General features: G+C 75.0%; 1 protein-coding gene across 1 annotated transcript in view; it reads left to right on the top strand.

Moving 5' to 3' along the window:
• Positions 1-27,383, top strand: part of CACNA1F (calcium voltage-gated channel subunit alpha1 F) — a 72,380-nt gene extending 44,997 nt beyond the window's left edge. Inside the window, exons 28-47 of the mRNA XM_089770456.1 lie at positions 320-521; positions 1,030-1,188; positions 1,933-2,043; positions 2,700-2,783; positions 6,339-6,467; positions 6,863-6,928; positions 8,360-8,451; positions 9,758-9,917; positions 11,323-11,450; positions 13,271-13,367; positions 14,819-14,921; positions 15,676-15,777; positions 18,621-18,751; positions 20,059-20,172; positions 20,254-20,474; positions 21,067-21,195; positions 24,664-25,805; positions 26,021-26,133; positions 26,622-26,924; positions 27,010-27,383. Of these exons, the coding sequence (XP_089626582.1) occupies positions 320-521; positions 1,030-1,188; positions 1,933-2,043; positions 2,700-2,783; positions 6,339-6,467; positions 6,863-6,928; positions 8,360-8,451; positions 9,758-9,917; positions 11,323-11,450; positions 13,271-13,367; positions 14,819-14,921; positions 15,676-15,777; positions 18,621-18,751; positions 20,059-20,172; positions 20,254-20,474; positions 21,067-21,195; positions 24,664-25,805; positions 26,021-26,133; positions 26,622-26,924; positions 27,010-27,264 (3,841 nt within the window). The 3' untranslated portion in view covers positions 27,265-27,383. The remainder of the gene's footprint in view (positions 1-319; positions 522-1,029; positions 1,189-1,932; positions 2,044-2,699; positions 2,784-6,338; positions 6,468-6,862; positions 6,929-8,359; positions 8,452-9,757; positions 9,918-11,322; positions 11,451-13,270; positions 13,368-14,818; positions 14,922-15,675; positions 15,778-18,620; positions 18,752-20,058; positions 20,173-20,253; positions 20,475-21,066; positions 21,196-24,663; positions 25,806-26,020; positions 26,134-26,621; positions 26,925-27,009) is intronic.
• Positions 27,384-27,583: the final 200 nt, after the last annotated feature.

Here is a 27,583-nt window from a genome sequence, read left to right as displayed (position 1 = left end):
AGGGGGGTCGGCGGGGGGAGGCCCGCGGCACAGGGGGGTCGGCGGGGGGAGGCCCGCGGTACAGGGGGGTCGGCGGGGGGAGGCCCGCGGCACAGGGGGGTCGGCGGGGGGAGGCCCGCGGTACAGGGGGGTCGGCGGGGGGAGGCCCGCGGCACAGGGGGGTCGGCGGGGGGAGGCCCGCGGCACAGGGGGGTCGGCGGGGGGAGGCCCGCGGCACAGGGGGGTCGGCGGGGGGAGGCCCGCGGCACAGGGGGGTCGGCGGGGGGAGGCCAGAGGAGGAGCGGAGGGTCGCCGGGTCCCGGTCTCACACCCCCCCCAGCCTGCTGTACAAGGCGATCGACGCCAACGGGGAGAACCGCGGCCCCATCTACAACTACCGGGTGGAGATTTCCGTCTTCTTCATCGTCTACATCATCATCATCGCCTTCTTCATGATGAACATCTTCGTGGGCTTCGTCATCATCACCTTCCGCGCGCAGGGCGAGCAGGAGTACCGCAACTGCGAGCTGGACAAGAACCAGGTACCGCCCCACGGCCCGCCCCAGCCCCACTGCGCGGAGCAGAGCTCAGGGGGCTGGGCGGGGAGCGGGGCTCAGTGGGGACAGGCGGGGGGGCGGGATGCAGGGGGGCCGGGCAGGGGGCCAGGCGGAGGAGCGGGGCTCAGTGGGGCCGGGTGGGTGGGGGTAGGATCTGTGGGGCTGAGCGGGGGCCAGGCTCAGTGGGGCCAGGCGGGGGGGTAGGCTCTGTGGGGCAGGGCAGTGGGCTGAGCGGGGGCCAGGCTCAGTGGGGCCAGGCGGGGGGGGTAGGCTCTGTGGGGCAGGGCAGTGGGCTGAGCGGGGACCAGGCTCAGTGGGGCCAGGCGGGGGGGGGTAGGCTCTGTGGGGCAGGGCAGTGGGCTGAGCGGGGACCAGGCTCAGTGGGGCCAGGCGGGGGGGTAGGCTCTGTGGGGCAGGGCAGTGGGCTGAGCGGGGGCCAGGCTCCGTGGAGCTGGGCGGGGGGCCGGGCTCAGGGCTCTGCCCCGCCCCCCAGCGCCAGTGCGTGGAGTACGCGCTGAAGGCCCAGCCGCTGCGGCGCTACATCCCCAAGAACCGGCACCAGCACCGGGTGTGGGCGGCCGTGAACTGCTCGGCCTTCGAGTACGGCATGTTCCTGCTCATCCTGCTCAACACCATCGCCCTGGCCGTGCAGGTGAGCCCGCCGGGCCTGGCCGCGCTGGGGGTGGAGCCTGGGGCCGGGCGGGGCCTGGCCACGCTGGGGGTGGAGCCTGGGGCCGGGCGGGGCCTGGCCGTGCTGGGGGTGGAGCCTGGGGCCGGGGCGGGGCCTGGCCGTGCTGGGGGTGGAGCCTGGGGCTGGGCGGGGCCTGACCGCGCTGGGGGTGGAGCCTGGGGCCGGGCGGGGCCTGTCTGTGCTGGGGGTGGAGCCTGGGGCTGGGCGGGGCCTGACCGCGCTGGGGGTGGAGCCTGGGGCCGGGCGGGGCCTGTCTGTGCTGGGGGTGGAGCCTGGGGCCGGGCGGGGCCTGGCCGCGCTGGGGGTGGAGCCTGGGGCCGGGCGGGGCCTGGCCGCGCTGGGGGTGGAGCCTGGGGCCGGGCGGGGCCTGGCCGTGCTGGGGGTGGAGCCTGGGGCTGGGCGGGGCCTGACCGCGCTGGGGGTGGAGCCTGGGGCCGGGCGGGGCCTGTCTGTGCTGGGGGTGGAGCCTGGGGCCAGGCCGGGCCTGTCTGTGCTGGGGGTGGAGCCTGGGGCCGGGCGGGGCCTGGCCGTGCTGGGGGTGGAGCCTTTCCGCTCTAGGGCCAGGCAGGGCCAGGCAGGGAGTGCCCTGTCTACGTGGAGGTGGAGCCTGGGGCAGGGGCGGGGCCTGACTGTGGGGTGGAGCCTGGGGAGGGTTCCATGGGGAAAGGGGCGTGTCTCTTGCACCCTCACCCCGTGCCCCCCCAGCACTACGAGCAGTCGCAGCCGTTTAACTACGTCATGGACCTGCTCAACATGGTCTTCACCGGCCTCTTCACCGTGGAGATGGTGCTGAAAATCATCGCCTTCAAGCCCCGGGTACGCCCGACGGGGCGGGGCGGGGCGGGGCGGGGCAGGCAGGGCGGGGCGGGGCGGGGCAGGGCGGGGCGGGGCGGGGCGGGGCGGGGCGGGGCGGGGCAGGGCAGGACAGGGGCGGAGCTGAGCAGGATGGGGGCGGGGAGAAGGTGGGCAGAATGTGGGCGGGGCCATGCAGGCAGGGCGGGGCCGGGCAGGCGGGGCGGGGCCGGGCAGGCTGGGCAGGACAGGGGCGGAGCTGAGCAGGATGGGGGCGGGGAGAAGGTGGGCAGAATGTGGGCGGGGCCATGCAGGCAGGGCGGGGCCAGGCAGAATGGGGGACGGTCGGGCAGGACGGGTGGGGGAGGGCAGAACATGAGCGGATCCATACAGGATGGACCAGGGGTGGGCAGAACGGGGAGGGGCAGACAAAACGTGGGCGGGGCCATGCAGGATGGGGCGGGGGCAGGCAGAACATGGGCGGGGCCGGGCTGAATGTGGGCGGGGCCAGGCAGGACAGGGCGGGGGCGGGCAGAACGTGAGCGGGGCCAGGCAGGACAGGGCAGGGATGGACAGAACGTGGGCGGGACCATGCAGAATGGGGCGGGGCCGGGCAGAACGTGGGCGGGGGCAGGCGTGCTGGGGAGCCCCCCCCAGCTGACAACACCCCCCGTTGGCAGCACTATTTCTGCGACGCCTGGAACACCTTCGACGCGCTGATCGTGGTGGGCAGCGTGGTGGACATCGCCGTCACTGAGGTCAACGTAAGTGCCCCCCGGCCCCCAGATTCAGGGCAGGTCCCCCGCCTCTGGGCCGCACCAGCTCTGGATACCCGACCCGGGGTTCTCCGTGCAAACAGGCCCCGTGCCCTGCCCCAGGGTTCTCCGTGCAAACGGGCCCCGTGCCCGACCCGGGGTTCTCCGTGCAAACGGGCCCCGTGCCCTGCCCCAGGGTTCTCTGTGCAAACGGGCCCCGTGCCCGACCCGGGGTTCTCCGTGCAAACAGGCCCCGTGCCCTGCCCCAGGGTTCTCCGTGCAAACGGGCCCCGTGCCCGACCCGGGGTTCTCCGTGCAAACAGGCCCCGTGCCCTGCCCCGGGGTTCTCCGTGCAAACGGGCCCCGTGCCCGACCCGGGGTTCTCCGTGCAAACAGGCCCCGTGCCCTGCCCCGGGGTTCTCCGTGCAAACGGGCCCCGTGCCCTGCCCCGGGGTTCTCTGTGCAAACGGGCCCCGTGCCCTGCCCTGGGGTTCTCCGTGCAAACGGGCCCCGTGCCCGACCCGGGGTTCTCCGTGCAAACGGGCCCCGTGCCTGACCCGGGGTTCTCCGTGCAAACGGGCCCCGTGCCTGACCCGGGGTTCTCCGTGCAAACGGGCCCCGTGCCCGACCCGGGGTTCTCCGTGCAAACGGGCCCCGTGCCCGACCCGGGGTTCTCCGTGCAAACGGGCCCCGTGCCCGACCCGGGGTTCTCCGTGCAAACGGGCCCCGTGGCCTGCCCCGGGGTTCTCTGTGCAAACGCCCCCCGTGCCCTGCCCCGGGGTTCTCCGTGCAAATGGGCCCCGTGCCCAACCCGGGGTTCTCCGTGCAAACGGGCCCCGTGCCCTGCCCCGGGGTTCTCTGTGCAAACGGCCCCCGTGCCCGACCCGGGGTTCTCCGTGCAAACGGGCCCCGTGCCCGACCCGGGGTTCTCCGTGCAAATGGGCCCCGTGCCCTGCCCTGGGGTTCTCCGTGCAAACGGGCCCCGTGCCTGACCCAGGGTTCTCCGTGCAAACGGGCCCCGTGCCAGACCCGGGGTTCTCCGTGCAAACGGGCCCCGTGCCCGACCCGGGGTTCTCCGTGCAAACGGGCCCCGTGCCCGACCCGGGGTTCTCCGTGCAAACGGGCCCCGTGCCTTGCCCCGGGGTTCTCTGTGCAAACGCCCCCCGTGCCCTGCCCCGGGGTTCTCCGTGCAAACGGGCCCTGTGCCCTCCCCCGGGGTTCTCCGTGCAAACGGGCCCCGTGCCCTGCCCCGGGGTTCTCCGTGCAAACGGGCCCCGTGCCCTGCCCCGGGGTTCTCCGTGCAAACGGGCCCCGTGCCCTGCCCTGGGGTTCTCCGTGCAAACGGGCCCCGTGCCCGACCCGGGGTTCTCCGTGCAAACGGGCCCCGTGCCCTGCCCTGGGGTTCTCCGTGCAAACGGGCCCCGTGCCTGACCCGGGGTTCTCCGTGCAAACGGGCCCCGTGCCAGACCCGGGGTTCTCCGTGCAAACGGGCCCCGTGCCCGACCCGGGGTTCTCCGTGCAAACGGGCCCCGTGCCCGACCCGGGGTTCTCCGTGCAAACGGGCCCCGTGCCCTGCCCCGGGGTTCTCTGTGCAAACGCCCCCCGTGCCCTGCCCCAGGGTTCTCCGTGCAAACGGGCCCTGTGCCCTCCCCCGGGGTTCTCCGTGCAAACGGGCCCCGTGCCCTGCCCCGGGGTTCTCCGTGCAAACGGGCCCCGTGCCCTGCCTCGGGGTTCTCCGTGCAAACGGGCCCTGTGCCCTCCCCCGGGGTTCTCCGTGCAAACGGGCCCCGTGCCCTGCCCCGGGTTCTCCGTGCAAACGGGCCCCGTGCCCTGCCCCAGAGGTCCCTGAGTAAACGGTCCCTGTACCCCGTGTCTCAGAGCGTGGGGAGCCCCCGTCCCAGTCCCTCTCCGAGCAGCCAGGGGGACTCTCCAGCGGCAGGTAGAGGAGAAGGGCTGTCGGGTCCCAGGGACCCAGCGTAGCCCCGACTTGTCACAGGAGCCAGGAGCAGCCTGGGGGGGCGGAGCCAGGAGCAGCCTGGGGGGCGGAGCCAGGAGCAGCCTGGGGGGGTGGAGCCAGGGCTCTGCCCGGCCCCCCCCAGGCCAGTGAGGCTCCTCCCCCAGCCGGCCCAAAACTAACTCCCGCCCCAGGCCGCCCGTCCCTGCGTTGTCCTGCTCCCCGGCGTGATCTGCCGTGCCCCGCCCCCCCCACGCAGTGAGCCTGGCAGGGCCTGGGGAAACTGAGGCACGCGCAGAGTCACTCCAGGGACAGCCCAGGGCAGTAGAATCACGTGCAGCACAACAAAGGCAACGGAGCGAATACACAGCGGAGTGAACACGGGGACTGCAGGACCCAGCCTGGACCCCCCACGTCCCCCCCGCCCCACGGGTCCCCCCCCCCACAGCCCAATACAGCAGAGTGCATGTAACAACAGAGTGACAAAGGACTACAAGAGTGGACAACGCCCCGCTACGCCGCCCCGTCCGTCCCCACACCCGCCGTCTGTGTGTCCGTCCGTCCCCACACCCGCCGTTCGTCCGTCCGTCCCCACACCCGCCGTCCGTCCGTCCGTCCGTCCCCACACCCGCCGTCCGTCCCCACACCCGCCATCCATGCATCCGTCCATCCCCACACCCGCCGTCCGTCTGTCCGTCCGTCCCCACACCCGCCGTCCGTCTGTCCGTCCGTCCCCACACCCGCCGTTCGTCCGTCCGTCCCCACACCTGCCGTCCGTCCGTCTGTCCCCACACCCGCCGTCCGTCCCCACACCCGCCATCCATGCATCCGTCCATCCCCACACCCGCCGTCGGTCTGTCCGTCCGTCCCCACACCCGCCGTTGGTCTGTCCGTCCGTCCCCACACCCGCCGTCCGTCCGTCCCCACACCCGCCGTCCGTCCGTCCCCACACCCGCCGTCCGTCCGTCCGTCCCCACACCCGCCGTCCGTCCGTCCGTCCGTCCCCACACCCGCCGTCCATCTGTCCGTCCGTCCCCACACCCGCCGTCCGTCCCCACACCCGCCGTCCGTCCGTCCGTCCCCACACCCGCCGTCCGTCCGTCCGTCCCCACACCCGCCGTCCGTCCCCACACCCGCCGTCCGTCCGTCCCCACACCCGCCGTCCGTCTGTCCGTCCGTCCCCACACCCGCCGTCCGTCTGTCCGTCCGTCCCCACACCCGCCGTCCGTCCGTCCCCACACCCGCCGTCCGTCTGTCCGTCCATCCCCACACCCGCCGTCCGTCCGTCCGTCCCCACACCCGCCGTCCATCCCCACATTTTCCATGTGTCTGTCCCACCCCGTCAGTTCATCCCCGCAAGCCGTCCGTCCGTCCGTCCGTCCGTGAGGCCATCGCCCATGTCGGTGTCTGTCTCTCATCTCTCCCACGGTCGGTGTTTCCTGGCGGCTTGGGGGTCTCCTGGCGCTGGCTCTGTGTCCCACTGTAGAACGGCGGCCACGTCGGAGAGGTAACCCCGGGGCCCGGGGCCGTGGGGGGCGGCGGCAGGGCCTGGCTCTGGGCGGGGCGCGGTGCCCCCTCCCCCCACGTGGTGACCCGGCCCTGCCCTGCAGAGCTCGGAGGACAGCTCCCGCATCTCCATCACCTTCTTCCGCCTCTTCCGCGTCATGCGCCTGGTCAAGCTGCTGAGCAAAGGGGAAGGGATCCGCACCCTGCTCTGGACCTTCATCAAATCCTTCCAGGTGGGCCGGCCTGCGGATCTGCCCCGCCCTGGCGTCCCAAAGGGGCGGGGCTGCGGCGGGAGGGGCCGTCTCTTCCCCCCACCAGGTGCCTGAGGAACACAGGGGAAACTGAGGCACACGGACGTTCCTGCTGCATCACAGGGAGAGGCCATGGGGGTTCACTTGGGGGAGTGAGGGGGCCCCCCACGGGGAGATGGGGCGTGCCCTGAGGGAGCTGGGTACACACGAGGGGTTTGGAGGCAGACCCTGTGGGAGGGGCCACGACCAACCTGCCCTCGTGTGCGGAACAATTCTGCTCTGGGCACCACCCGCGCACGCAACCCAAGCCGGGGGCTCTCACCGGGCACCCTTCCCACGCCCCCCAGGCCCTGACCCCTGCCTGTGTCTCTGCCCAGGCCCTGCCCTACGTCGCCCTCCTGATTGCCATGATCTTCTTCATCTACGCTGTCATCGGCATGCAGGTGAGCGGGCGCCGCGCCCGTCCTAGCGCCCACCCGCGGGGGCTCGGAGACACGGCCGAGCGGGCGCCGCACCCGTCCTAGTGCCCACCCGCGGGGACTCGGAGACACGGCCGAGCGGGCGCCGCGCCCGTCCTAGCGCCCACCCGCGGGAACTCGGAGACGCGGCCGAGCGGGCGCCGCGCCCGTCCTAGCGCCCACCCGCGGGAACTCGGAGACGCGGCCGAGCGGGCGCCGCGCCCGTCCTAGCGCCCACCCGCGGGGACTCGGAGACGCGGCCGAGCGGGCGCCGCGCCCGTCCTAGCGCCCACCCGCGGGAACTCGGAGACGCGGCCGAGCGGGCGCCGCGCCCGTCCTAGCGCCCACCCGCGGGGGCTCGGAGACGCGGCCGAGCGGGAGCCGCGCCCGTCCTAGCGCCCACCCGCGGGGGCTCGGAGACGCGGCAGAGCGGGCGCCGCGCCCGTCCTAGCGCCCACCCGCGGGGGCTCGGAGACGCGGCCGAGCGGGAGCCGCGCCCGTCCTAGCGCCCACCCGCGGGGGCTCGGAGACGCGGCAGAGCGGGCGCCGCGCCTGTCCTAGCGCCCACCCGCGGGGGCTCGGAGACGCGGCAGAGCGGGCGCCGCGCCCGTCCTAGCGCCCACCCGCGGGGGCTCGGAGACGCGGCCGAGCGCGCGCCGCGCCCGTCCTAGCGCCCACCCGCGGGGGCTCGGAGACGCGGCCGAGCGGGCGCCGCGCCCGTCCTAGCGCCCACCCGCGGGGACTCGGAGACGCGGCCGAGCGGGCGCCGCGCCCGTCCTAGCGCCCACCCGCGGGGGCTCGGAGACGCGGCCGAGCGGGAGCTGTGCCAGGTGTGCACGACCCCGATTGCGCAACTCGGGCCTCATCTTGCATCACACGCATGCTGCTGAGTGTGCAACGCGCACAAGAGCGTGCATGGCACAGTTGTGCAAGTCAAGCACCAAGCAAGACATGCAGGAGCACACGTTGCAGACTTACGCGTTCTCCCCACCCTGAGCGTGCGTCGCACAATTGTCTGTGGCTCTGATTGTGCAACATGCACCAGGGAAACCTCTGGCATGTGCAATTCATGCAGTGTCAGCCTCAGGTGGGAAGCTTGAGTGTGTGTCACACGTCCAGTTCTGGGGCAAACTAGTGTCTACCATGTTCGCACCCATGGGTGCTTGTGTGCAAGCCCCATACAGCCATAAGTGTGCAACGCACACCTCTGTCACCCCTAAGTGCACAACACATGCACTTGTGCAACGCACACACGTGTGTCTCCACGCGCCCGGGGCTCCAGGCGTGCATGGCGCTCGTGTCTGCCTGGCACGCGGGGGCAGGAGTCAGGGGAGCGACGCTGTGGGACAGCCGGGAGCTGGGTGCCGGGGGTCCTGTCGGGGCGCCCTGCCCCCGTGACGTCCTGGCGCGTTCCAGACCTTCGGCAAGGTGGCGCTGCAGGACGGGACGCAGATCAACCGGAACAACAACTTCCAGACCTTCCCCCAGGCCGTGCTGCTGCTCTTCAGGTACCCCCGCCCCGGGCCCCTGTCGCGCCCCCTCCCCCGCCCCGGGCCCCTGTGCCCCTCCCCCGCCCCGGGCCCTGTCGCGCCCCCTCCCCCGCCCCGGGCCCTGTGCCTCTCCCCCGCCCCGGGCCCCTGTCGCGCCCCCTCCCCCGCCCTGGGCCCCTGGGCCCTCCCCCGCCCCGGGCCCCTGTCGCGCCCCCTCCCCCGCCCCAGGCCCCTGTGCCCCTCCCCCGCCCCGGGCCCTGTGCCCCTCACCCGCCCCGGGCCCCTGTCGCGCCCCCTCCCCCGCCCCGGGCCCCTGGGCCCCTCACCCGCCCCGGGCCCCCTGTCACTCCCCCCTCCCCCGCCCCGGGCCCCTGCCGCGCCCCCTCTCCCGCCCCGGGCCCCTGTGCCCCTCCCCCGCCCCGGGCCCTGTCGCGCCCCCTCCCCCGCCCCGGGCCCCTGCCGCGCCCCCTCCCCCGCCCTGGGCCCCTGGGCCCCTCACCCGCCCCGGGCCCCTGCCGCGCCCCCTCCCCCCGCCCCGGGCCCCTGTCGCGCCCCCTCCCCCACCCCGGGCCCCTGTGCCCCTCCCCCGCCCCGGGCCCTGTGCCCCTCACCCGCCCCGGGCCCCTGTCGCGCCCCCTCCCCCGCCCCGGGCCCCTGGGCCCCTCCCCCGCCCCGGGCCCCTGTCACGCCCCCTCCCCCACCCCGGGCCCCTGTCGCGCCCCCTCCCCCGCCCCGGGCCCCTGTCGCGCCCCCTCCCCCGCCCCGGGCCCTGTGCCCCTCCCTGCCCCCGGGCCCCTGTGCCCCTCCCCCGCCCCGGGCCCCTGTGCCCCTCCCCTGCCCCGGGCCCCTGCCGCGCCCCCTCCCCCGCCCCGGGCCCCTGGGCCCCTCCCCTGCCCCGGGCCCCTGTCGCCCCCCTCCCCGAGCCCCTGTCGCCCCCTCCCCGGGCCCCTGTCGCCCCCTGCCCCGTGCCCTGTCCCCGCACCCGTGTCGCTCTCTCACTCGGGCCCCTGTCCCTGCGCCACTGCCCCGGGTTCCTGTCACCCCTTTGCCCAGGCCCCTCCGCTGGGCCCCTGTCGCCCCCACACCCACCCCAGGGCTGGGCCAGGTGCCAGAAAGCACCATGTGGTGGGGGCTGAGTTGGGCTTCATGGGGCAGGTATTGTGGGGGGCTGGGCTGGGCACTGGGGGCTGAGGGCTAGGCCGGGGACTCTGGGACGGGGTCTGGGATGGGCTGGGGACCAGGGGAGGGGGGAGGGGCTGCAGGGGCTACGAGGCGGTTGGGGGGCTGAGGGTCGAGCTGCGGGCGGTAAGGGCCGGCCCCCCAGGTGCGCCACGGGGGAGGCGTGGCAGGAGATCATGCTGGCCAGCCTGCCCGGCAAGCGCTGCGACCCCGAGTCGGACGCGGCGCCGGGCGAGGAATTCACCTGCGGCAGCAACTTCGCCATCGTCTACTTCATCAGCTTCTTCATGCTCTGCGCCTTCCTGGTGAGCCCCCGCCCCGCCCCCGCGGCCCCCCCCCCGCCCGGCCCCCCATGCCCCCCCGCCCGGCCCACCCATACCCGGCCACCTCGCGGCCCCCCCGCCCGGCCCCCCCGGCCCTCGCCTCGCGGCCCCCCCGCCCGGCCCCCCCATACTCCCCTGCCCGGCCCCCCCATACCTGGCCACCTCGCGGCCCCCCCGCCCGGCCCCCCCGGCCCCCGCCTCGCGGCCCCCCCGCCCGGCCCCCCCATACCCTCCCGCCCGGCCCCCCCATACCCCCCCGCCCGGCCCCCCCATACCCGGCCACCTCGCGGCCCCCCCGCCCGGCCCCCCCGGCCCCCGCCTGCGGCCCCCCCGCCCGGCCCCCCCATACCCTCCCGCCCGGCCCCCCCATACCCGGCCACCTCGGGCCCCCCCGCCCGGCCCCCCCCATACCCAGTCACCTCGTGGCCCCCCCATACCCAGTCACCTCGCGGCCCCCCCGCCCAGCCCCCCCATACCTGGCCACCTCGCGGCCCCCCCGCCCGGCCCCCCCGCCCCGCCTCGGCGGCCCCCCCGCCCGGCCCCCCCATACCCGGCCACCTCGCGGCCCCCCCGCCCGGCCCCGGCCCTTGCCTCGCGGCCCCCTCGCCCGGCCCCCCCATGCCCCCCGCCCGGCCCCCCCATACCCGGCCACCTCGCGGCCCCCCCGCCCGGCCCCCCCGGCCCTCGCTCGCGGGGCCCCCGCCCGGCCCCCCCATACCCGGCCACCTCGCGGCCCCGCCCGGCCCCCCCGGCCCTGCCCGCAGCCCCCCCCCCTGCCCCGGCCCCCCCGCCCCCCCCATACCTCCCCGCCCGGCCCCCCCATACCCGGCCACCTCGCGGCCCCCCGCCCGGGCCCCCGCCTCACGGCCCCCCCGCCCCGGCCCCCCCATACCCCCCTGCCTGGCCCCCCCGCCCGGCCCCCCCGCGGCCCCCGCCCGGCCCCCCCATACCCAGTCACCTCGCGGCCCCCCCGCCCAGCCCCCCCATACCCGGCCACCTCCGGCCCCCCCACTCGGCCCCCCCATACCCAGTCACCTCGCGGCCACCCCCGCCCAGCCCCCCCATACCCGGCCACCCGCGGCCCCCCCACTCGGCCCCCCCATACCCAGTCACCTCGCGGCCCCCCGCCCCAGCCCCCCCATACCCGGCCACCTCGCGGCCCCCCCTTGGGCACGGCCCCCCACCCACCTCGCCGCCCCCCCCGCCCAGCCACCTCGCGGCCCCGTGGGGACGGCCCCCCCCGCCCGGCCACCTTACAGCCCCCCGCCAGGCGCGGCCCCCCTGCACCCAGTCACCTCGCGGTCCCCCCAGTAGGGTCTATGCAGCACTGGCGGGGTCCCCCCGAGGGCCCTGCCCCCCCCCGTGTGACCTGGGCCCCCCCCCCCAGATCATTAACCTCTTCGTGGCCGTGATCATGGACAACTTTGACTACCTGACCCGGGACTGGTCCATCCTCGGGCCCCACCACCTGGACGAGTTCAAACGCATCTGGTCCGAGTACGACCCCACCGCCAGGTGAGCGCCGGGCTCCGCCGTGTGGGGGCCTCCTGCCCCCTGCCGCTGGGCAGTGACGTGTGTGTGCCTCAGTTTCCCTGGGCCCTGCCGCGCTGTGTGGACGGGAGGGGAGGGCTGGGCAGACAGCAGCCTGCTGGAGAGCGCCTGCGGGCCGGCCCCAGGCCCCCACGAGTCCCTGAGGGTTTAGGGTGAGAGAGGGGGGCTTGGAGCAGGTGAGGGAACCAGGCCCAGGGCCGCCCCCCCCCCCCAGAGAGCTAGACCTTCTCCTCTACCTGCCGCCTGAGAGTCCCCTCTGGCTGCGGGGGGCAGGGGGCGGGCTCGGGGACTCCCTCACGCTCCAAGGCAGCCCCCGACTCCCCTGGGGCCCCCACTCCCCAGGTCCCTGCCCCCCGACTTCCCTGGGGCCCCCACTCCCCGGTTCCCTGCCCCCCGACTCCCCTGGGGCCCCCACTCCCCAGGTCCCTGCCCCCCGACTTCCCTGGGGCCCCCACTCCCCGGGTCACTGCCCCCCGACTCCCCTGGGGCCCCCACTCCCCGGTTCCCTGCCCCCCGACTCCCCTGGAGCCCCCACTCCCCGGTTCCCTGCCCCCCCGACTCCCCTGGGGCCCCCACTCCCCGGTTCCCTGCCCCCCGACTCCCCTGGGGCCCCCACTCCCCAGGGCCCTGCCCCCCCGACTCCCCTGGGGCCCCCACTCCCCAGGTCCCTGCCCCCCGAGTCCCCTGGGGCCCCCATTCCCTGGGTCCCTGCCCCCCGAGTCCCCTGGGGCCCCCACTCCCCGGGTCCCTGTCCCCCGACTCCGTGGCTCCGATTCCTCTGGGACCCGAGCGCTCCCTGTATCCTGAGCCAGCCCAGACTCCCTCCACACTCAGCCGGGGTCTCAGCTTCCCGGGCACAAGGTGTCACCTGGTCGCCCGCTGGCCCAGCTCAGAGAGTGAAGAGCCTGGGCCAGCCCCCCCGTTAGTCGCACCCCCGCCTGCCCCACAGACACCCGTGCAGTGCCCAGCGAATGCAAGCCCCACGGCGTCACCCCCTGCCCCCTGGGACCGCCCCCCTCCGCCCCCCCTGGGACCGCCCCCCCTGGGACCGCCCCCCTCCACCCCCCCTGGGACCGCCCCCCTCCACCCCCCCTGGGACCGCCCCCTCTGCGCCCCCCTGGGACCGCCCCCTCTGCGCCCCCCTGGGACCGCCCTCCTCCGCGCCCCCCTGGGACCGCCCCCTCTGCGCCCCCCTGGGACCGACCCCCTGCACACCTCCCTCCGCGCCCCCTGGGACCACCCCCCTGGGACCGCCCCCCTCCCGCCCCCTGGGACCGCCCCCCTGGGACCGCCCCCCTCCGCGCCCCCTGGGACCGCCCCCCTCCGCGCCCCCTGGGACCGCCCCCCTCCGCGCCCCCCTGGGACTGCCCCTCTCCACCCCCCCTGGAACTGCTCCCCTCGGATCACCCCCCTCGGACCGCACCCCCCGCCGCCTGGCTCTGCCGGGGCCCCTCAGGGAGCCCCCTCGCTCTGGCCCCCGACCTGCACCCCCGAGGGAGTCACGTGGCCCTGGGGTTCCAGGGGGGCTCATTGGCCTTTAGACCCAGCCCAGGGCCAGTGTCCCAGCCGGGGACGCCCAGAGAGAAGCTGCAGCCCCCAGGCCCCTTCCGCACCGTCCCCCGTCTGAGAGCCCGGCCACCCTGTGCCTAGTGCTCCCCCAGCCCCCCACGGCCCGGGCTTCCCCGCCAGCCCCCCTGCGCTGCCCTCCCCGCGCACGGGCCTGGCTCTCGGCCCCCCCAGGAGCCCCATGTGACCACAGCCCCCCCGCCCCCTTCCCTCCCCAGGGGCCGCATTAAGCACTTGGACGTGGTGACCCTGCTCCGCCGCATCCAGCCGCCCCTCGGCTTCGGCAAGCTCTGCCCCCATCGCGTGGCCTGCAAGGTGAGGGCGCCGGGCCCCCTGCGGGGTGGGGGGCAGACGTCCGGGTTCTCTCCTGGGCTGGGGGGGCCGGGGGCCGACACCTGGGTTCTCTGTGGGGTGGGGGGGCAGACGGCTGGGTTCTCTGCAGGGGGCGGAGCCCGGACCCCTGGGTTCTCTGTGGGGTGGGGGGGGCAGACGGCTGGGTTCTCTGCAGGGGGCGGAGCCCGGACCCCTGGGTTCTCTGTGGGGCGGGGGGGCAGACGGCTGGGTTCTCTGCGGGGGGCGGAGCCCGGACCCCTGGGTTCTCTGTGGGGCGGGGGGGCAGATGGCTGGGTTCTCTGCAGGGGGCGGAGCCCGGACCCCTGGGTTCTCTGCAGGGGGCAGAGCCCGGACCCCTGGGTTCTCTGTGGGGTGGGGGGGCAGACGGCTGGGTTCTCTGCAGGGGGCGGAGCCCGGACCCCTGGGTTCTCTGCAGGGGGCGGAGCCCGGACCCCTGGGTTCTCATAGGGGGCGGGGGGGCAGACGTCCGGGTTCTCTCCTGGGCTGGGGGGGCCGGGGGCCGACACCTGGGTTCTCTGTGGGGGGCGGAGCCCGGATGCCTGGGTTCTCTGTGGGGCAGGGGGGCAGACGGCTGGGTTCTCTGCGGGGGGCGGAGCCCGGACCCCTGGGTTCTCTGTGGGGCGGGGGGGCAGATGGCTGGGTTCTCTGCAGGGGGCGGAGCCCGGACCCCTGGGTTCTCTGCAGGGGGCAGAGCCCGGACCCCTGGGTTCTCTGTGGGGTGGGGGGGCAGACGGCTGGGTTCTCTGCAGGGGGCGGAGCCCGGACCCCTGGGTTCTCTGCAGGGGGCGGAGCCCGGACCCCTGGGTTCTCATAGGGGGCGGGGGGGCAGACGTCCGGGTTCTCTCCTGAGCTGGGGGGGCCGGGGGCCGACACCTGGGTTCTCTGTGGGGGGCGGAGCCCGGATGCCTGGGTTCTCTGTGGGGCGGGGGGGCAGACGGCTGGGTTCTCTGCGGGGGGCGGAGCCCGGACCCCTGGGTTCTCTGTGGGGCAGGGGGGCAGATGGCTGGGTTCTCTGCAGGGGGCGGAGCCCGGACCCCTGGGTTCTCTGCAGGGGGCAGAGCCCGGACCCCTGGGTTCTCTGTGGGGTGGGGGGGCAGACGGCTGGGTTCTCTGCAGGGGGCGGAGCCCGGACCCCTGGGTTCTCTGTGGGGCAGGGGGGCAGACGGCTGGGTTCTCTGCAGGGGGCGGAGCCCGGACCCCTGGGTTCTCTGTGGGGCAGGGGGGCAGACGGCTGGGTTCTCTGTGGGGGGCGGAGCCCGGACCCCTGGGTTCTCTGTGGGGCGGGGGGGCAGACGGCTGGGTTCTCTGCAGGGGGCGGAGCCTGGACCCCTGGGTTCTCTGTGGGGCGGGGGGGCAGACGGCTGGGTTCTCTGCGGGGGGCAGACCCCTGGGTTCCACCTCTCTCTCGGCAGCGGCTGGTGGCCATGAACATGCCCCTGAACGCCGACGGCACCGTCACCTTCAACGCCACCCTCTTCGCCCTGGTCCGCACCTCGCTCAAGATCAAGACGGAGGGTGAGCCCAGGGCAGGGGGCGTCTCTGGCCCGGCCCCTCGGCTTGGCCTGGGGCCGTGGGGTGACTCACAGGCCCTGGTATCTCTGGGTCCCTCCCCAATGGGAGTCTCTGGGGCTGGATGTGCTGCGATCCCCCCAAATCCTCGGGAAAGAGCTGGTGAGCAAGGAAATGCTACACACGAGCATCATGGGAGTTGTAGTCCAACCGCCTCCTTGTCGCCTTCTCCTCCATGGTCTGGAAGCTCTAGAGGGACACACCCTCCATGATGCACCACACCTGCATCACCTGCAGGGCATCATGGGAGTTGTAGTTCCAGGGGCTTGCTGGGTGTAGCTAAGGGTCCATGGACTACAGCTCCCATCATGCACCACGGTGTGAGCCATGCAGGGCATCATGGGAGCTGCAGCTCATGAGACCTGTAGTTCAGTGCCTCTCACGCCCTGTTTGTGAATGGGTTGGGCTGCCCAGCCACACTGCCTGTAGCCTTGGGGAGAGTCATTGCAAGGCATCATGGGAGTGGTAGTTCTGAGGCATTGTGGGAATTGTAGTTCTTTACTTCATTCCAACCCCTCCGCCCCATTCCCCTGACCCAGCTCCCCTCTTCGCCCGGGTGTGTGTGTGGGGGGGGGGTCCTGCCGTGGTGGTCGTGAGGCCGCCGTGCATCTTGGGAGTCCCGCCCAGGAGCCTGCCCCACAGGGGCCCCTGAACCCCACCTTGTCGCTCACGGTGCCATGGCTGCCCTGTCTCCCCGCAGGCAACTTGGACCAGGCCAACAAGGAGCTCCGGGCCGTCGTCAAGAAGATCTGGAAGAGAACGAAGCCCAAACTCCTTGATGAGGTGATCCCGCCCCCCGAAGGTGAGAAACAGCCCCACCCCCACGCAGCCTGGGGCCTGCCCCACATCCCTGCCAATCACCCTGGGCCCTCCTGGGGCGCAGGATACCCCTCTGCACAGCCTGCCCCATTCCCACTGCCAGCCCCCACTGCCCCGGGAGTGCAGGGGACCCGGGCATCCGGACTCCCAGCCCCCCTGCTCCGCCCACTAGCCCCCACTGCCCCGGGCGTGCAGGGGACCCGGGCATCCGGACTCCCAGCCCCCCTGCTCCGCCCACTAGCCCCCACTGCCCCGGGAGTGCAGGGGACCCGGGCACCCGGACTCCCAGCCCCCCTGCTCCGCCCACTAGCCCCCACTGCCCCGGGCGTGCAGGGCCCCGGGCATCCGGCCTCCCAGCCCCCCTGCTCCGCCCACTAGCCCCGACTGCCCCGGGAGTGCAGGGGACCCGGGCATCCGGCCTCCCAGCCCCCCTGCTCCGCCCACTAGCCCCCACTGCCCCGGGAGTGCAGGGGACCCGGGCATCCGGACTCCCAGCCCCCCTGCTCCGCCCACTAGCCCCCACTGCCCTGGGAGTGCAGGACCCCGGGTATCCGGACTCCCAGCCCCCCTGCTCCGCCCACTAGGCCCCACTGCCCCGGGCGTGCAGGGGACCCGGGCATCCGGCCTCCCAGCCCCCCTGCTCCGCCCACTAGCCCCGACTGCCCCGGGCGTGCAGGGCCCCGGGCATCCGGCCTCCCAGCCCCCCTGCTCCGCCCACTAGCCCCGACTGCCCTGGGCGTGCAGGGGACCCGGGCATCCGGACTCCCAGCCCCCCTGCTCCGCCCACTAGCCCCCACTGCCCCGGGCGTGCAGGGGACCCGGGCATCCGGACTCCCAGCCCCCCTGCTCCGCCCACTAGCCCCCACTGCCCCGGGCGTGCAGGGGACCCGGGCATCCGGCCTCCCAGCCCCCCTGCTCCGCCCACTAGTCCCCACTGCCCCGGGCGTGCAGGGGACCCGGGCATCCGGACTCCCAGCCCCCCTGCTCCGCCCACTAGCCCCCACTGCCCCGGGCGTGCAGGGGACCCGGGCATCCGGACTCCCAGCCCCCCTGCTCCGCCCACTAGCCCCCACTGCCCCGGGCGTGCAGGGGACCCGGGCATCCGGACTCCCAGCCCCCCTGCTCCGCCCACTAGCCCCCACTGCCCCGGGAGTGCAGGGGACCCGGGCATCCGGCCTCCCAGCCCCCCTGCTCCGCCCACTAGCCCCCACTGCCCCGGGCGTGCAGGGGACCCGGGCATCCGGCCTCCCAGCCCCCCTGCTCCGCCCACTAGCCCCCACTGCCCCGGGCGTGCAGGGGCCCCGGGCATCCGGCCTCCCAGCCCCCCTGCTCCGCCCACTAGCCCCCACTGCCCCGGGCGTGCAGGGGACCCGGGCATCCGGACTCCCAGCCCCCCTGCTCCGCCCACTAGCCCCCACTGCCCCGGGCGTGCAGGGCCCCGGGCATCCGGCCTCCCAGCCCCCCTGCTCCGCCCACTAGTCCCCACTGCCCCGGGCGTGCAGGGGACCCGGGCATCCGGACTCCCAGCCCCCCTGCTCCGCCCACTAGTCCCCACTGCCCCGGGAGTGCAGGGGACCCGGGCATCTGGCCTCCCAGCCCCCCTGCTCCGCCCACTAGCCCCCACTGCCCCGGGCGTGCAGGGGACCCGGGCATCCGGACTCCCAGCCCCCCTGCTCCGCCCACTAGCCCCCACTGCCCCGGGCGTGCAGGGCCCCGGGCATCCGGACTCCCAGCCCCCCTGCTCCGCCCACTAGCCCCCACTGCCCCGGGCGTGCAGGGCCCCGGGCATCCGGACTCCCAGCCCCCCTGCTCCGCCCACTAGCCCCCACTGCGCCGGGCGTGCAGGGGACCCGGGCATCCGGACTCCCAGCCCCCCTGCTCCGCCCACTAGCCCCCACTGCCCCGGGCGTGCAGGGCCCCGGGCATCCGGCCTCCCAGCCCCCCTGCTCCGCCCACTAGTCCCCACTGCCCCGGGCGTGCAGGGGACCCGGGCATCCGGACTCCCAGCCCCCCTGCTCCGCCCACTAGTCCCCACTGCCCCGGGAGTGCAGGGGACCCAGGCATCCAGCCTCCCAGCCCCCCTGCTCCGCCCACTAGCCCCCACTGCCCCGGGCGTGCAGGGGACCCGGGCATCCGGACTCCCAGCCCCCCTGCTCCGCCCACTAGCCCCCACTGCCCCGGGCGTGCAGGGCCCCGGGCATCCGGCCTCCCAGCCCCCCTGCTCCGCCCACTAGCCCCCACTGCCCCGGGAGTGCAGGGGACCCGGGCATCCGGACTCCCAGCCCCCCTGCTCCGCCCACTAGTCCCCACTGCCCCGGGAGTGCAGGGGACCCAGGCATCCAGCCTCCCAGCCCCCCTGCTCCGCCCACTAGCCCCCACTGCCCCGGGCGTGCAGGGGACCCGGGCATCCGGACTCCCAGCCCCCCTGCTCCGCCCACTAGCCCCCACTGCCCCGGGCGTGCAGGGCCCCGGGCATCCCGGACTCCCAGCCCCCCTGCTCCGCCCACTAGCCCCCACTGCCCCGGGAGTGCAGGGGACCCGGGCATCCGGACTCCCAGCCCCCCTGCTCCGCCCACTAGCCCCCACTGCCCCCGGGAGTGCAGGGGACCCGGGCATCCGGACTCCCAGCCCCCCTGCTCCGCCCACTAGCCCCCACTGCCCCGGGCGTGCAGGGCCCCGGGCATCCGGACTCCCAGCCCCCCTGCTCCGCCCACTAGCCCCCACTGCCCCGGGCGTGCAGGGCCCCGGGCATCCGGACTCCCAGCCCCCCTGCTCCGCCCACTAGCCCCCACTGCCCCGGGCGCGCTGACCCCTCTCGCCCTGCAGAGGAGGAGGTCACCGTGGGGAAGTTTTACGCCACGTTCCTGATCCAGGATTATTTCCGCAAGTTCCGGAAGCGGAAGGAAAAGGGGCTTCTGGGGCCGGACGCCTCCCCCAGCAACTCCTCCGCCCTGCAGGTGCGGGCCCGGCCGGCGGGGGCGGGGCTCCGAGCGGCTGGGGGCGGGGCTCCGAGCGGCTGGGGGCGGGGCTCTGAGCGGCTGGGGGCGGGGCTCCGAGCGGCTGTGGGCGGGGCCGACACCAGGTCACAGGGGAGCAGGTGGTGCAGGGCAGAGGAGGGGGCCCAAGGCAGGGTGGTGGCAGAAGGGGGGCGGTGGGGCAGGCGGGGACTCGGGGCAGGTGGAGGCAGTAGGGGGACAGGGGCCGGGGCAGGTGGAGGCAGTTGGGGGACAGGGGCAGGTTGGGAGGGGCTGGGGCAGGCGGAGGCAGTAGGGGACAGGGGCAGGTTGGGAGGGGCTGGGGCAGGCGGAGGCAGTAGGGGGGCAGGGGCAGGCTGGGAGGGGCCCGGGGCAGGTGGAGGCAGTAGGGGACAGGGGCAGGTTGGGAGGGGCTGGGGCAGGCGGAGGCAGTAGGGGGGCAGGGGCAGGCTGGGAGGGGCCCGGGGCAGGTGGAGGCAGTAGGGGACAGGGGCAGGTTGGGAGGGGCTGGGGCAGGTGGAGGCAGTAGGGGGGCAGGGGCAGGCTGGGAGGGGCCCGGGGCAGGCGGAGGCAGTAGGGGGGCAGGAGCAGGCTGGGAGGGGCCCGGGGCAGGCGGAGGCAGTAGGGGGGCAGGGGCAGGCTGGGAGGGGCCCGGGGCAGGTGGAGGCAGTAGGGGGGCAGGGGCAGGCTGGGAGGGGCCCGGGGCAGGCGGAGGCAGTAGGGGGGCAGGAGCAGGCTGGGAGGGGCCCGGGGCAGGTGGAGGCAGTAGGGGGGCCAGGGGCAGGTTGGGAGGGGCCCGGGGCAGGCGGAGGCAGTAGGGGGGCAGGAGCAGGCTGGGAGGGGCCCGGGGCAGGTGGAGGCAGTAGGGGGGCAGGGGCAGGTTGGGAGGGGCCCGGGGCAGGCGGAGGCAGTAGGGGGGCAGGGGCAGGCTGGGAGGGGGCCCGGGGCAGGTGGAGGCAGTAGGGGGGCAGGGGCAGGCTGGGAGGGGCCCGGGGCAGGTGGAGGCAGTAGGGGGGCAGGGGCAGGCTGGGAGGGGCCCGGGGCAGGCGGAGGCAGTAGGGGGGCAGGGGCAGGCTGGGAGGGGCCGGGGCAGGTGGAGGCAGTTGGGGGACAGGGCCACGCTGGGAGGGGGCCCGGGGCAGATGGAGGCAGTAGGGGGGCAGGGCCACGCTGGGAGGGGCCCGGGGCAGGTGGAGGCAGTAGGGGGGCAGGGCCACGCTGGGAGGGGCCAGGGCAGGGCGGGCCGGTTCCGGGGATCCTGCAGCCACCCCACGGTCGGGTGCCCCCAGGCCGGGCTGCAGACGCTGCAGGACCTGGGCCCCGAGATGCGGCGGGCGCTGTCGTGCGACCTGCAGGAGGAGGCTGGGGAGACGCTGAGTGAGGAGCAGCTGCTGACGTGCCAGGTGAGACCCCCGAAGGCCCTTCCCCTGCGTCCCCAATGCCCCCCCGGCCCCGCTCACCCCTCCCTGCCTGTGTCCCTGCAGAGCCCGGAGGGGCTGGCCGGCAGCGCCCCCAAGCACTGCGCCTCGGTGCCCGACCCCCCCCCGGCGGACAGGAGTGGGGTGCCCCAGGCCAACGGGCTGCTGGGGTCCCGGCGCCCCTCCGCTGTCGGTGTGGACTGGACCCCCGATGGGCCCCCCAGCTGTGAGGAGAATGATGGGGGGCCGGGCGAGCTCCCCGTCACCAGCCGGCGCCGCACGAACAGGTACCCAACGCCTGAGCTGTCCTGGCTCCGGGGGAGGCCGCGCGGCCTAGTGGTTAGAGCGGGGGGTGGGAGCCAGGACGCCTGGGGTCTCTCCTGGCTCCGGGGCTGGTGGTTAGCGCAGGGGGCTGGGAGTCAGGCTGCCTGGCTGTCCTGGAGTGTGGGGAGCCCCCGGGCACGCCCCTCACCCCAGCCAGCGGGACTCTCAGGCGGCAGGTAGAGGAGAGGGTCCCAGTGTGTAGCCCAGGAGCAGCCGGGGGAGGGGGGCGGAGCCAGGGCCCTGCCCGGCCCCCCAGGCCAGTGAGGCTCCTCCCCCAGCTGGCCCAAAACTAACTCCCGCCCCGCCCCCAGACCGCCCACCCCCGGGCTTTGTTCAGAATCCCGGGCCAAGTGCCCCTCGTCCCCCCCCCCCCCCTCAGCTCAGGTCACAGCAACACCCCGAGCCACTCCCGGCATCCCAGGGAAACTGAGGCACGCACACAGTCACAACAGAGCTGCACAGGGCAGTAGGAACCACACGCGGCGTGACAAGCGACCAGCGTGGACACGGTTTGCGCTGCGTCACTCCGGGTGCGTCATGGGCGTGTGTGTCCAGGCGCAGCTCCGAGGGGACAGCAGCCCCCCCCGCAGTGCACGAAGAGCCCACCCTGGACGAGGAGACCGCCGGGGAGCAAGGCTACAATAGCCGAGAAGACGACTCAGAGAGCCTGGCCTACCAAGAACGGTGAGACGCCGAGATGCAGCCACCTCTGGGGCAGAGCCGCAGGGGAACAGCCACACAGAACGCCACGTGGGGAGGGCTCGCCCGGTGCAGAGATGCAGCCACCTCTGGGGCATGGTTGTGGGGGAACAACCGCACAGAACGCCGTGTGGGGAGGGCTCGCCCGGTGCGGAGACGCAGCCACGTCTGGGGCGGGGCCGTGGGGGAACAGCCGCACAGAACGCTGCGCGGGGAGGGCTCGCCCGGTGCGGAGACGCAGCCACGTCTGGGGTGGGGCCGCGGGGGAACAGCCGCACAGAACGCTGCGCGGGGAGGGCTCGCCTGGTGCGGAGACGCAGCCACGTCTGGGGCGGGGCCGTGGGGGAACAGCCGCACAGAACGCTGCACGGGGAGGGCTCGCCCGGTGCGGAGACGCAGCCACGTCTGGGGCGGGGCCGCGGGGGAACAGCCGCACAGAACGCTGCACGGGGAGGGCTATCCCAAACTGGGATTCAGCCTGGATTCATGCCCTGGTCGTTGGGGGTCAGAGCTAGAGTGGGGCTCCGGCCCCCCAGCATCTCTTCCTTCCCTCCTCCTCTGATTGGTTTGTTCTTTTCTGCAACTACTACTTCTCTCTTCTTATTCTCCCCCGCCCCCGGCTTCTCTCACCCCTTCTCTGCCTCTCTGATCCTCTCCCGCCTTCTGCTGCCTCTGCACCCGCCCGGCCCCTCTTCCACTGCCTCTGCGCCCGGCCGGCCCCTCCTGCCTTCTGCTGCCTCTGCACCCGCCCGGCCCCTCTTCCACTGCCTCTGCGCCCGCCCGGCCCCTCCTGCCTTCTGCTACCTCTGCGCCCGCCCGGCTCCTCTTCCACTGCCTCTGCGCCCGCCCGGCCCCTCCTGCCTTCTGCTGCCTCTGCGCCCGCCCGGCTCCTCTTCCACTGCCTCTGCGCCCGGCCGGCCCCTCCTGCCTTCTGCTGCCTCTGCGCCCGCCCGGCCCCTCTTCCACTGCCTCTGCGCCCGCCCGGCCCCTCCTGCCTTCTGCTGCCTCTGCGCCCGCCCGGCTCCTCTTCCACTGCCTCTGCGCCCGGCCGGCCCCTCCTGCCTTCTGCTGCCTCTGCACCCGCCCGGCCCCTCTTCCACCGCCTCTGCGCCCGCCCGGCCCCTCCTGCCTTCTGCTACCTCTGCGCCCGCCCGGCTCCTCTTCCACTGCCTCTGCGCCCGGCCGGCCCCTCCTGCCTTCTGCCTCCTCTGCACCCGCCCGGCTCCTCTTCCACCGCCTCTGCGCCCGGCCGGCCCCTCCCGCCTTCTGCCTCTTCTGCACCCGCCCGGCTCCTCTTCCACCACCTCTGCGCCCGGCCGGCCCCTCCCGCCTTCTGCTGCCTCTGCACCCGCCCGGCCCCTCTTCCACTGCCTCTGCGCCCGGCCGGCCCCTCCTGCCTTCTGCTGCCTCTGCACCCGCCCGGCCCCTCTTCCACCGCCTCTGCGCCCGGCCGGCCCCTCCTGCCTTCTGCTACCTCTGCGCCCGCCCGGCTCCTCTTCCACTGCCTCTGCGCCCGGCCGGCCCCTCCTGCCTTCTGCCTCCTCTGCACCCGCCCGGCCCCTCTTCCACCGCCTCTGCGCCCGGCCGGCCCCTCCTGCCTTCTGCTACCTCTGCGCCCGCCCGGCTCCTCTTCCACTGCCTCTGCGCCCGGCCGGCCCCTCCTGCCTTCTGCCTCCTCTGCGCCCGCCCGGCTCCTCTTCCACTGCCTCTGCGCCCGGCCGGCCTCTCCTGCCTTCTGCTACCTCTGCACCCGCCCGGCCCCTCTTCCACTGCCTCTGCGCCCGCCCGGCCCCTCCTGCCTTCTGCTGCCTCTGCACCCGCCCGGCCCCTCTTCCACTGCCTCTGCGCCCGGCCGGCCCCTCCTGCCTTCTGCCTCCTCTGCACCCGCCCGGCTCCTCTTCCACTGCCTCTGCGCCCGGCCGGCCCCTCCTGCCTTCTGCCTCTTCTGCACCCGCCCGGCCCCTCTTCCACCGCCTCTGTGCCCGGCCGGCCCCTCCTGCCTTCTGCCTCTTCTGCACCCGCCCGGCTCCTCTTCCACCACCTCTGCGCCCGCCCGGCCCCTCCCGCCTTCTGCCTCTTCTGCACCCGCCCGGCTCCTCTTCCACCGCCTCTGCGCCCGCCCGGCCCCTCCCGCCTTCTGCCTCTTCTGCACCCGCCCGGCTCCTCTTCCACCACCTCTGCGCCCGGCCGGCCCCTCCCGCCTTCTGCCTCTTCTGCACCCGCCCGGCTCCTCTTCCACCGCCTCTGCGCCCGCCCGGCCCCTCCCGCCTTCTGCCTCTTCTGCACCCGCCCGGCTCCTCTTCCACCACCTCTGCGCCCGGCCGGCCCCTCCCGCCTTCTGCCTCTTCTGCACCCGCCCGGCTCCTCTTCCACCACCTCTGCGCCCGCCCGGCCCCTCCCGCCTTCTGCCTCTTCTGCACCCGCCCGGCCCCTCTTCCACCACCTCTGCGCCCGCCCGGCCCCTCCCGCCTTCTGCTGCCTCTGCACCCGCCCGGCTCCTCTTCCACCGCCTCTGCACCCGCCCGGCCCCTCCTGCCTTCTGCTGCCTCTGCACCCGCCCGGCCCCTCTTCCACTGCCTCTGCGCCCGGCCGGCCCCTCCTGCCTTCTGCTGCCTCTGCACCCGCCCGGCCCCTCTTCCACCGCCTCTGCGCCCGCCCGGCCCCTCCTGCCTTCTGCTACCTCTGCGCCCGCCCGGCTCCTCTTCCACTGCCTCTGCGCCCGGCCGGCCCCTCCTGCCTTCTGCCTCCTCTGCACCCGCCCGGCCCCTCTTCCACCGCCTCTGTGCCCGGCCGGCCCCTCCTGCCTTCTGCCTCCTCTGCACCCGCCCGGCTCCTCTTCCACCGCCTCTGCGCCCGGCCGGCCCCTCCCGCCTTCTGCCTCTTCTGCACCCGCCCGGCTCCTCTTCCACCGCCTCTGCGCCCGGCCGGCCCCTCCCGCCTTCTGCTGCCTCTGCACCCGCCCGGCTCCTCTTCCACCGCCTCTGCACCCGCCCGGCCCCTCCTGCCTTCTGCTGCCTCTGCACCCGCCCGGCCCCTCTTCCACCGCCTCTGCACCCGCCCGGCCCCTCCTGCCTTCTGCTACCTCTGCACCCGCCCGGCCCCTCTTCCACTGCCTCTGCACCCGCCCGGCCCCTCCTGCCTTCTGCTGCCTCTGCACCCGCCCGGCCCCTCTTCCACCGCCTCTGCACCCGCCCGGCCCCTCCTGCCTTCTGCTACCTCTGCACCCGCCCGGCTCCTCTTCCACTGCCTCTGCGCCCGCCCGGCCCCTCTTCCACTGCGCCTGCCCGGCCCCTCTTCCACTGCCTCTGCGCCCGCCCGGCCCCTCTTCCACTGCACCCGCCCGGCCCCTCTTCCACTGCCTCTGCACCCGCCCGGCCCCTCCTGCCTTCTGCTGCCTCTGCACCCGCCCGGCCCCTCTTCCACTGCCTCTGCGCCCGCCCGGCCCCTCTTCCACTGCGCCTGCCCGGCCCCTCTTCCACTGCCTCTGCACCCGCCCGGCTCCTCTTCCACTGCCTCTGCACCCGCCCACCCCCTCCTGCCTTCTGCTGCCTCTGCACCCGCCCGGCTCCTCTTCCACCGCCTCTGCACCCGCCCTGCTCCTCTTCCACTGCCTCTGCGCCCGCCCGGCCCCTCTTCCACTGCCTCTGCGCCCGCCCACCCCCTCCTGCCTTCTGCTGCCTCTGCACCCGCCCGGCTCCTCTTCCACTGCCTCTGCGCCCGGCCGGCCCCTCCTGCCTTCTGCTACCTCTGCACCCGCCCGGCCCCTCTTCCACTGCCTCTGCGCCTGCCTGGCCCCTCTTCCACTGCCTCTGCACCCGCCCGGCTCCTCTTCCACTGCCTCTGCACCCGCCCACCCCCTCCTTCCTTCTGCTACCTCTGCACCCGCCCGGCTCCTCTTCCACTGCCTCTGCACCCGGCCGGCCCCTCCCGCCTTCTGCTGCCTCTGCACCCGCCCGGCCCCTCTTCCACCGCCTCTGCACCCGGCCGGCCCCTCTTCCACTGCCTCTGCGCCTGCCTGGCCCCTCTTCCACTGCCTCTGCACCCGCCCGGCTCCTCTTCCACTGCCTCTGCACCCGCCCACCCCCTCCTTCCTTCTGCTACCTCTGCACCCGCCCGGCTCCTCTTCCACTGCCTCTGCACCCGGCCGGCCCCTCCCGCCTTCTGCTGCCTCTGCACCCGCCCGGCCCCTCTTCCACCGCCTCTGCACCCGGCCGGCCCCTCTTCCACTGCCTCTGCACCCGCCCGGCCCCTCCCGCCTTCTGCTGCCTCTGCACCCGCCCGGCCCCTCTTCCACCGCCTCTGCACCCGGCCGGCCCCTCTTCCACTGCCTCTGCACCCGGCCGGCCCCTCCCGCCTTCTGCTGCCTCTGCACCCGCCCGGCCCCTCTCCCGCCTCGGGCCTGGGCTGGCCCTGGGTCACCACCCGGCGCAGGGAGCCCTGTCTGGCACGCTCCGGGCTCTACCGGCGCCGCTGGGACAACGGGTACGGGGGGTCCCTGCCTCTGCCCCCCCGATGCCTCGCTCGTGCCCCCCCGGACGGGGGGTTAGGAAGGAGGCAGACCAAGCGGCGACGCCTCCTGCCCCCCACGCCTGCAGGTAGGGGGCATGGCTGGGGAGGGGGTGGGGCTGGAATTGGCCAAGGGGCAGGGCTCAGGGGCTGGTCAGGGAGGGGGAAAGGGCTGGAAGCCATGTTGGGGCAGGGCAAGAGGGCGGGGCTAGTGTCACAGGCAGAACAGGGGAGGGGCCAAGTGTGGCTTGGGCTGGGGGCGGGGCTTATGAGGGCTGGGGTCACGCCCCCTTTTGCCCCGCAGGCCGGAAGCCGCCCTTCCTCATGCAGTGTTTGCAGCGCCAGGGTAGCTCTGAGGACACCCCCATTCCAGGCACCTACCACCAGAACGTCCCGGCCCGGCGCCTCCTCCCCCAGGTACCAGAGGTGGGAGAGCGGGCGGGACGCCCCTCGCACGGCCCCTCGCACAGCGCAGCACGCCCCTCGCACGGCCCCTCGCACGGCACAGCACGCCCCTCGCACGGCCCCTTGCACGGCACAGCACGCCCCTCGCACGGCCCCTCGCACGGCGCAGCACGCCCCGCGCACGGCCCCTCGCACGGCGCAGCACGCCCCTCGCACAGCCCCTCGCACCACAAAGACCCCCGTGTCACCGAGGGTGCCCCAGGCAGGCCGGCGGGAGCACAGCGGGGGGGCTGGGGCGACAGGGACACAGCGGAGAACAGGCTCGGCAGCACCGGCACCAGGAACCACCAGGACAGCCCAGGCCAGGGCCCTGTCCCCTCCCTGCCCCCCAAGCCAGAGCCTCGCCCCTCCGCCCCAGCCCACACTCACACACTCCCAGCCCCGTGGGGGGTGGCAGTGCACATGCACCCCCTAACCCCCTCACCCGCCGGTGTCCCCAGGACTACAGCAGCACCGCCTCCTGGCACAGCACCAGCCGCCCCCCCGGGGCCTCCTCGCAGGCCTGGGCTGCACCCCCCAAGCGGGGCCGCCTGCTCTACGCCCCGCTGCTGCTGGTGGAGGAGGACGGGCTGACGGTCGGGGGCTGGCCCGAGAAGAGCAGCAGCCGCAGCCTCCCTGCCCCGTCCCGCACCCGCTGGGGGACCCCCGAGCCGGCCCTGCCCTGGCCCGCCTACGCCCATCTCCGCATGCCCGGGCCCGGCTACCGCGACCAGCGGGGCAGCGCTGACAGCCTGGTGGAAGCCGTGAGTTGGGGGCCGCCGCTGGGGGGGGAGCGTGGGGGGAGGGCCAGGGAAGGCCCCTCCCTCCTCTGATCCCCGGTGCCCGCAGGTGCTGATCTCGGAGGGGCTGGGGCTCTACGCCCAGGATCCCAAGTTCGTGGCCTTCGCCAAGCGGGAGATCGCCGACGCCTGCCACATGACCATCGCCGAGATGGAGCACGCCGCCTCCGACCTGCTGGGCCGCGGGCGGGGCCCTGGGGGCAGCGACGGGGAGGGCGGCCCCCCCTACAGCGACGAGGAGCCGCTGCACTCGCGGGCCGAGGACGAGCTGGCCGATGAGATGGTCTGCGTGCGCGCATGCTGAGCCCCCGCTGCGGCCTGGGGAGGGGCGGGGGGGCCGCCCCCATGGGCTGAGGTGCCCCTGCCCTGCTCTGCAGTGGGGATGGTGGGTAGGACAGTCTAATAAAGGCTCTTTGGAAGGAGCAGCTCTGTGGTCTCTGGCTGGGCCGTGGGGGGGGGGGCAGGGAGAAGCCCCCCCAGCACAGGACAGGGGGAGAATCGCCTGTGGCTGCAACCCCCCATGTCCCTGGCTCCTGCCCCCCCAGGTCGGGGCGAGGGAGATGGAGCCAGAGGACGGGTCGTCGCCCCCGGGATGCGGGGAACTAAGAGATGGAGAAACTCAG

The sequence above is a fragment of the Pelodiscus sinensis genome, chromosome 18, assembly GCF_052426305.1.
Source record: "Pelodiscus sinensis isolate ZL-2025 chromosome 18, ASM5242630v1, whole genome shotgun sequence".
Lineage (NCBI taxonomy): Eukaryota > Metazoa > Chordata > Testudines > Trionychidae > Pelodiscus > Pelodiscus sinensis.
Note: the sequence above shows the minus strand (reverse complement) of the source record. Positions and strands in the feature narration are given on the sequence as shown.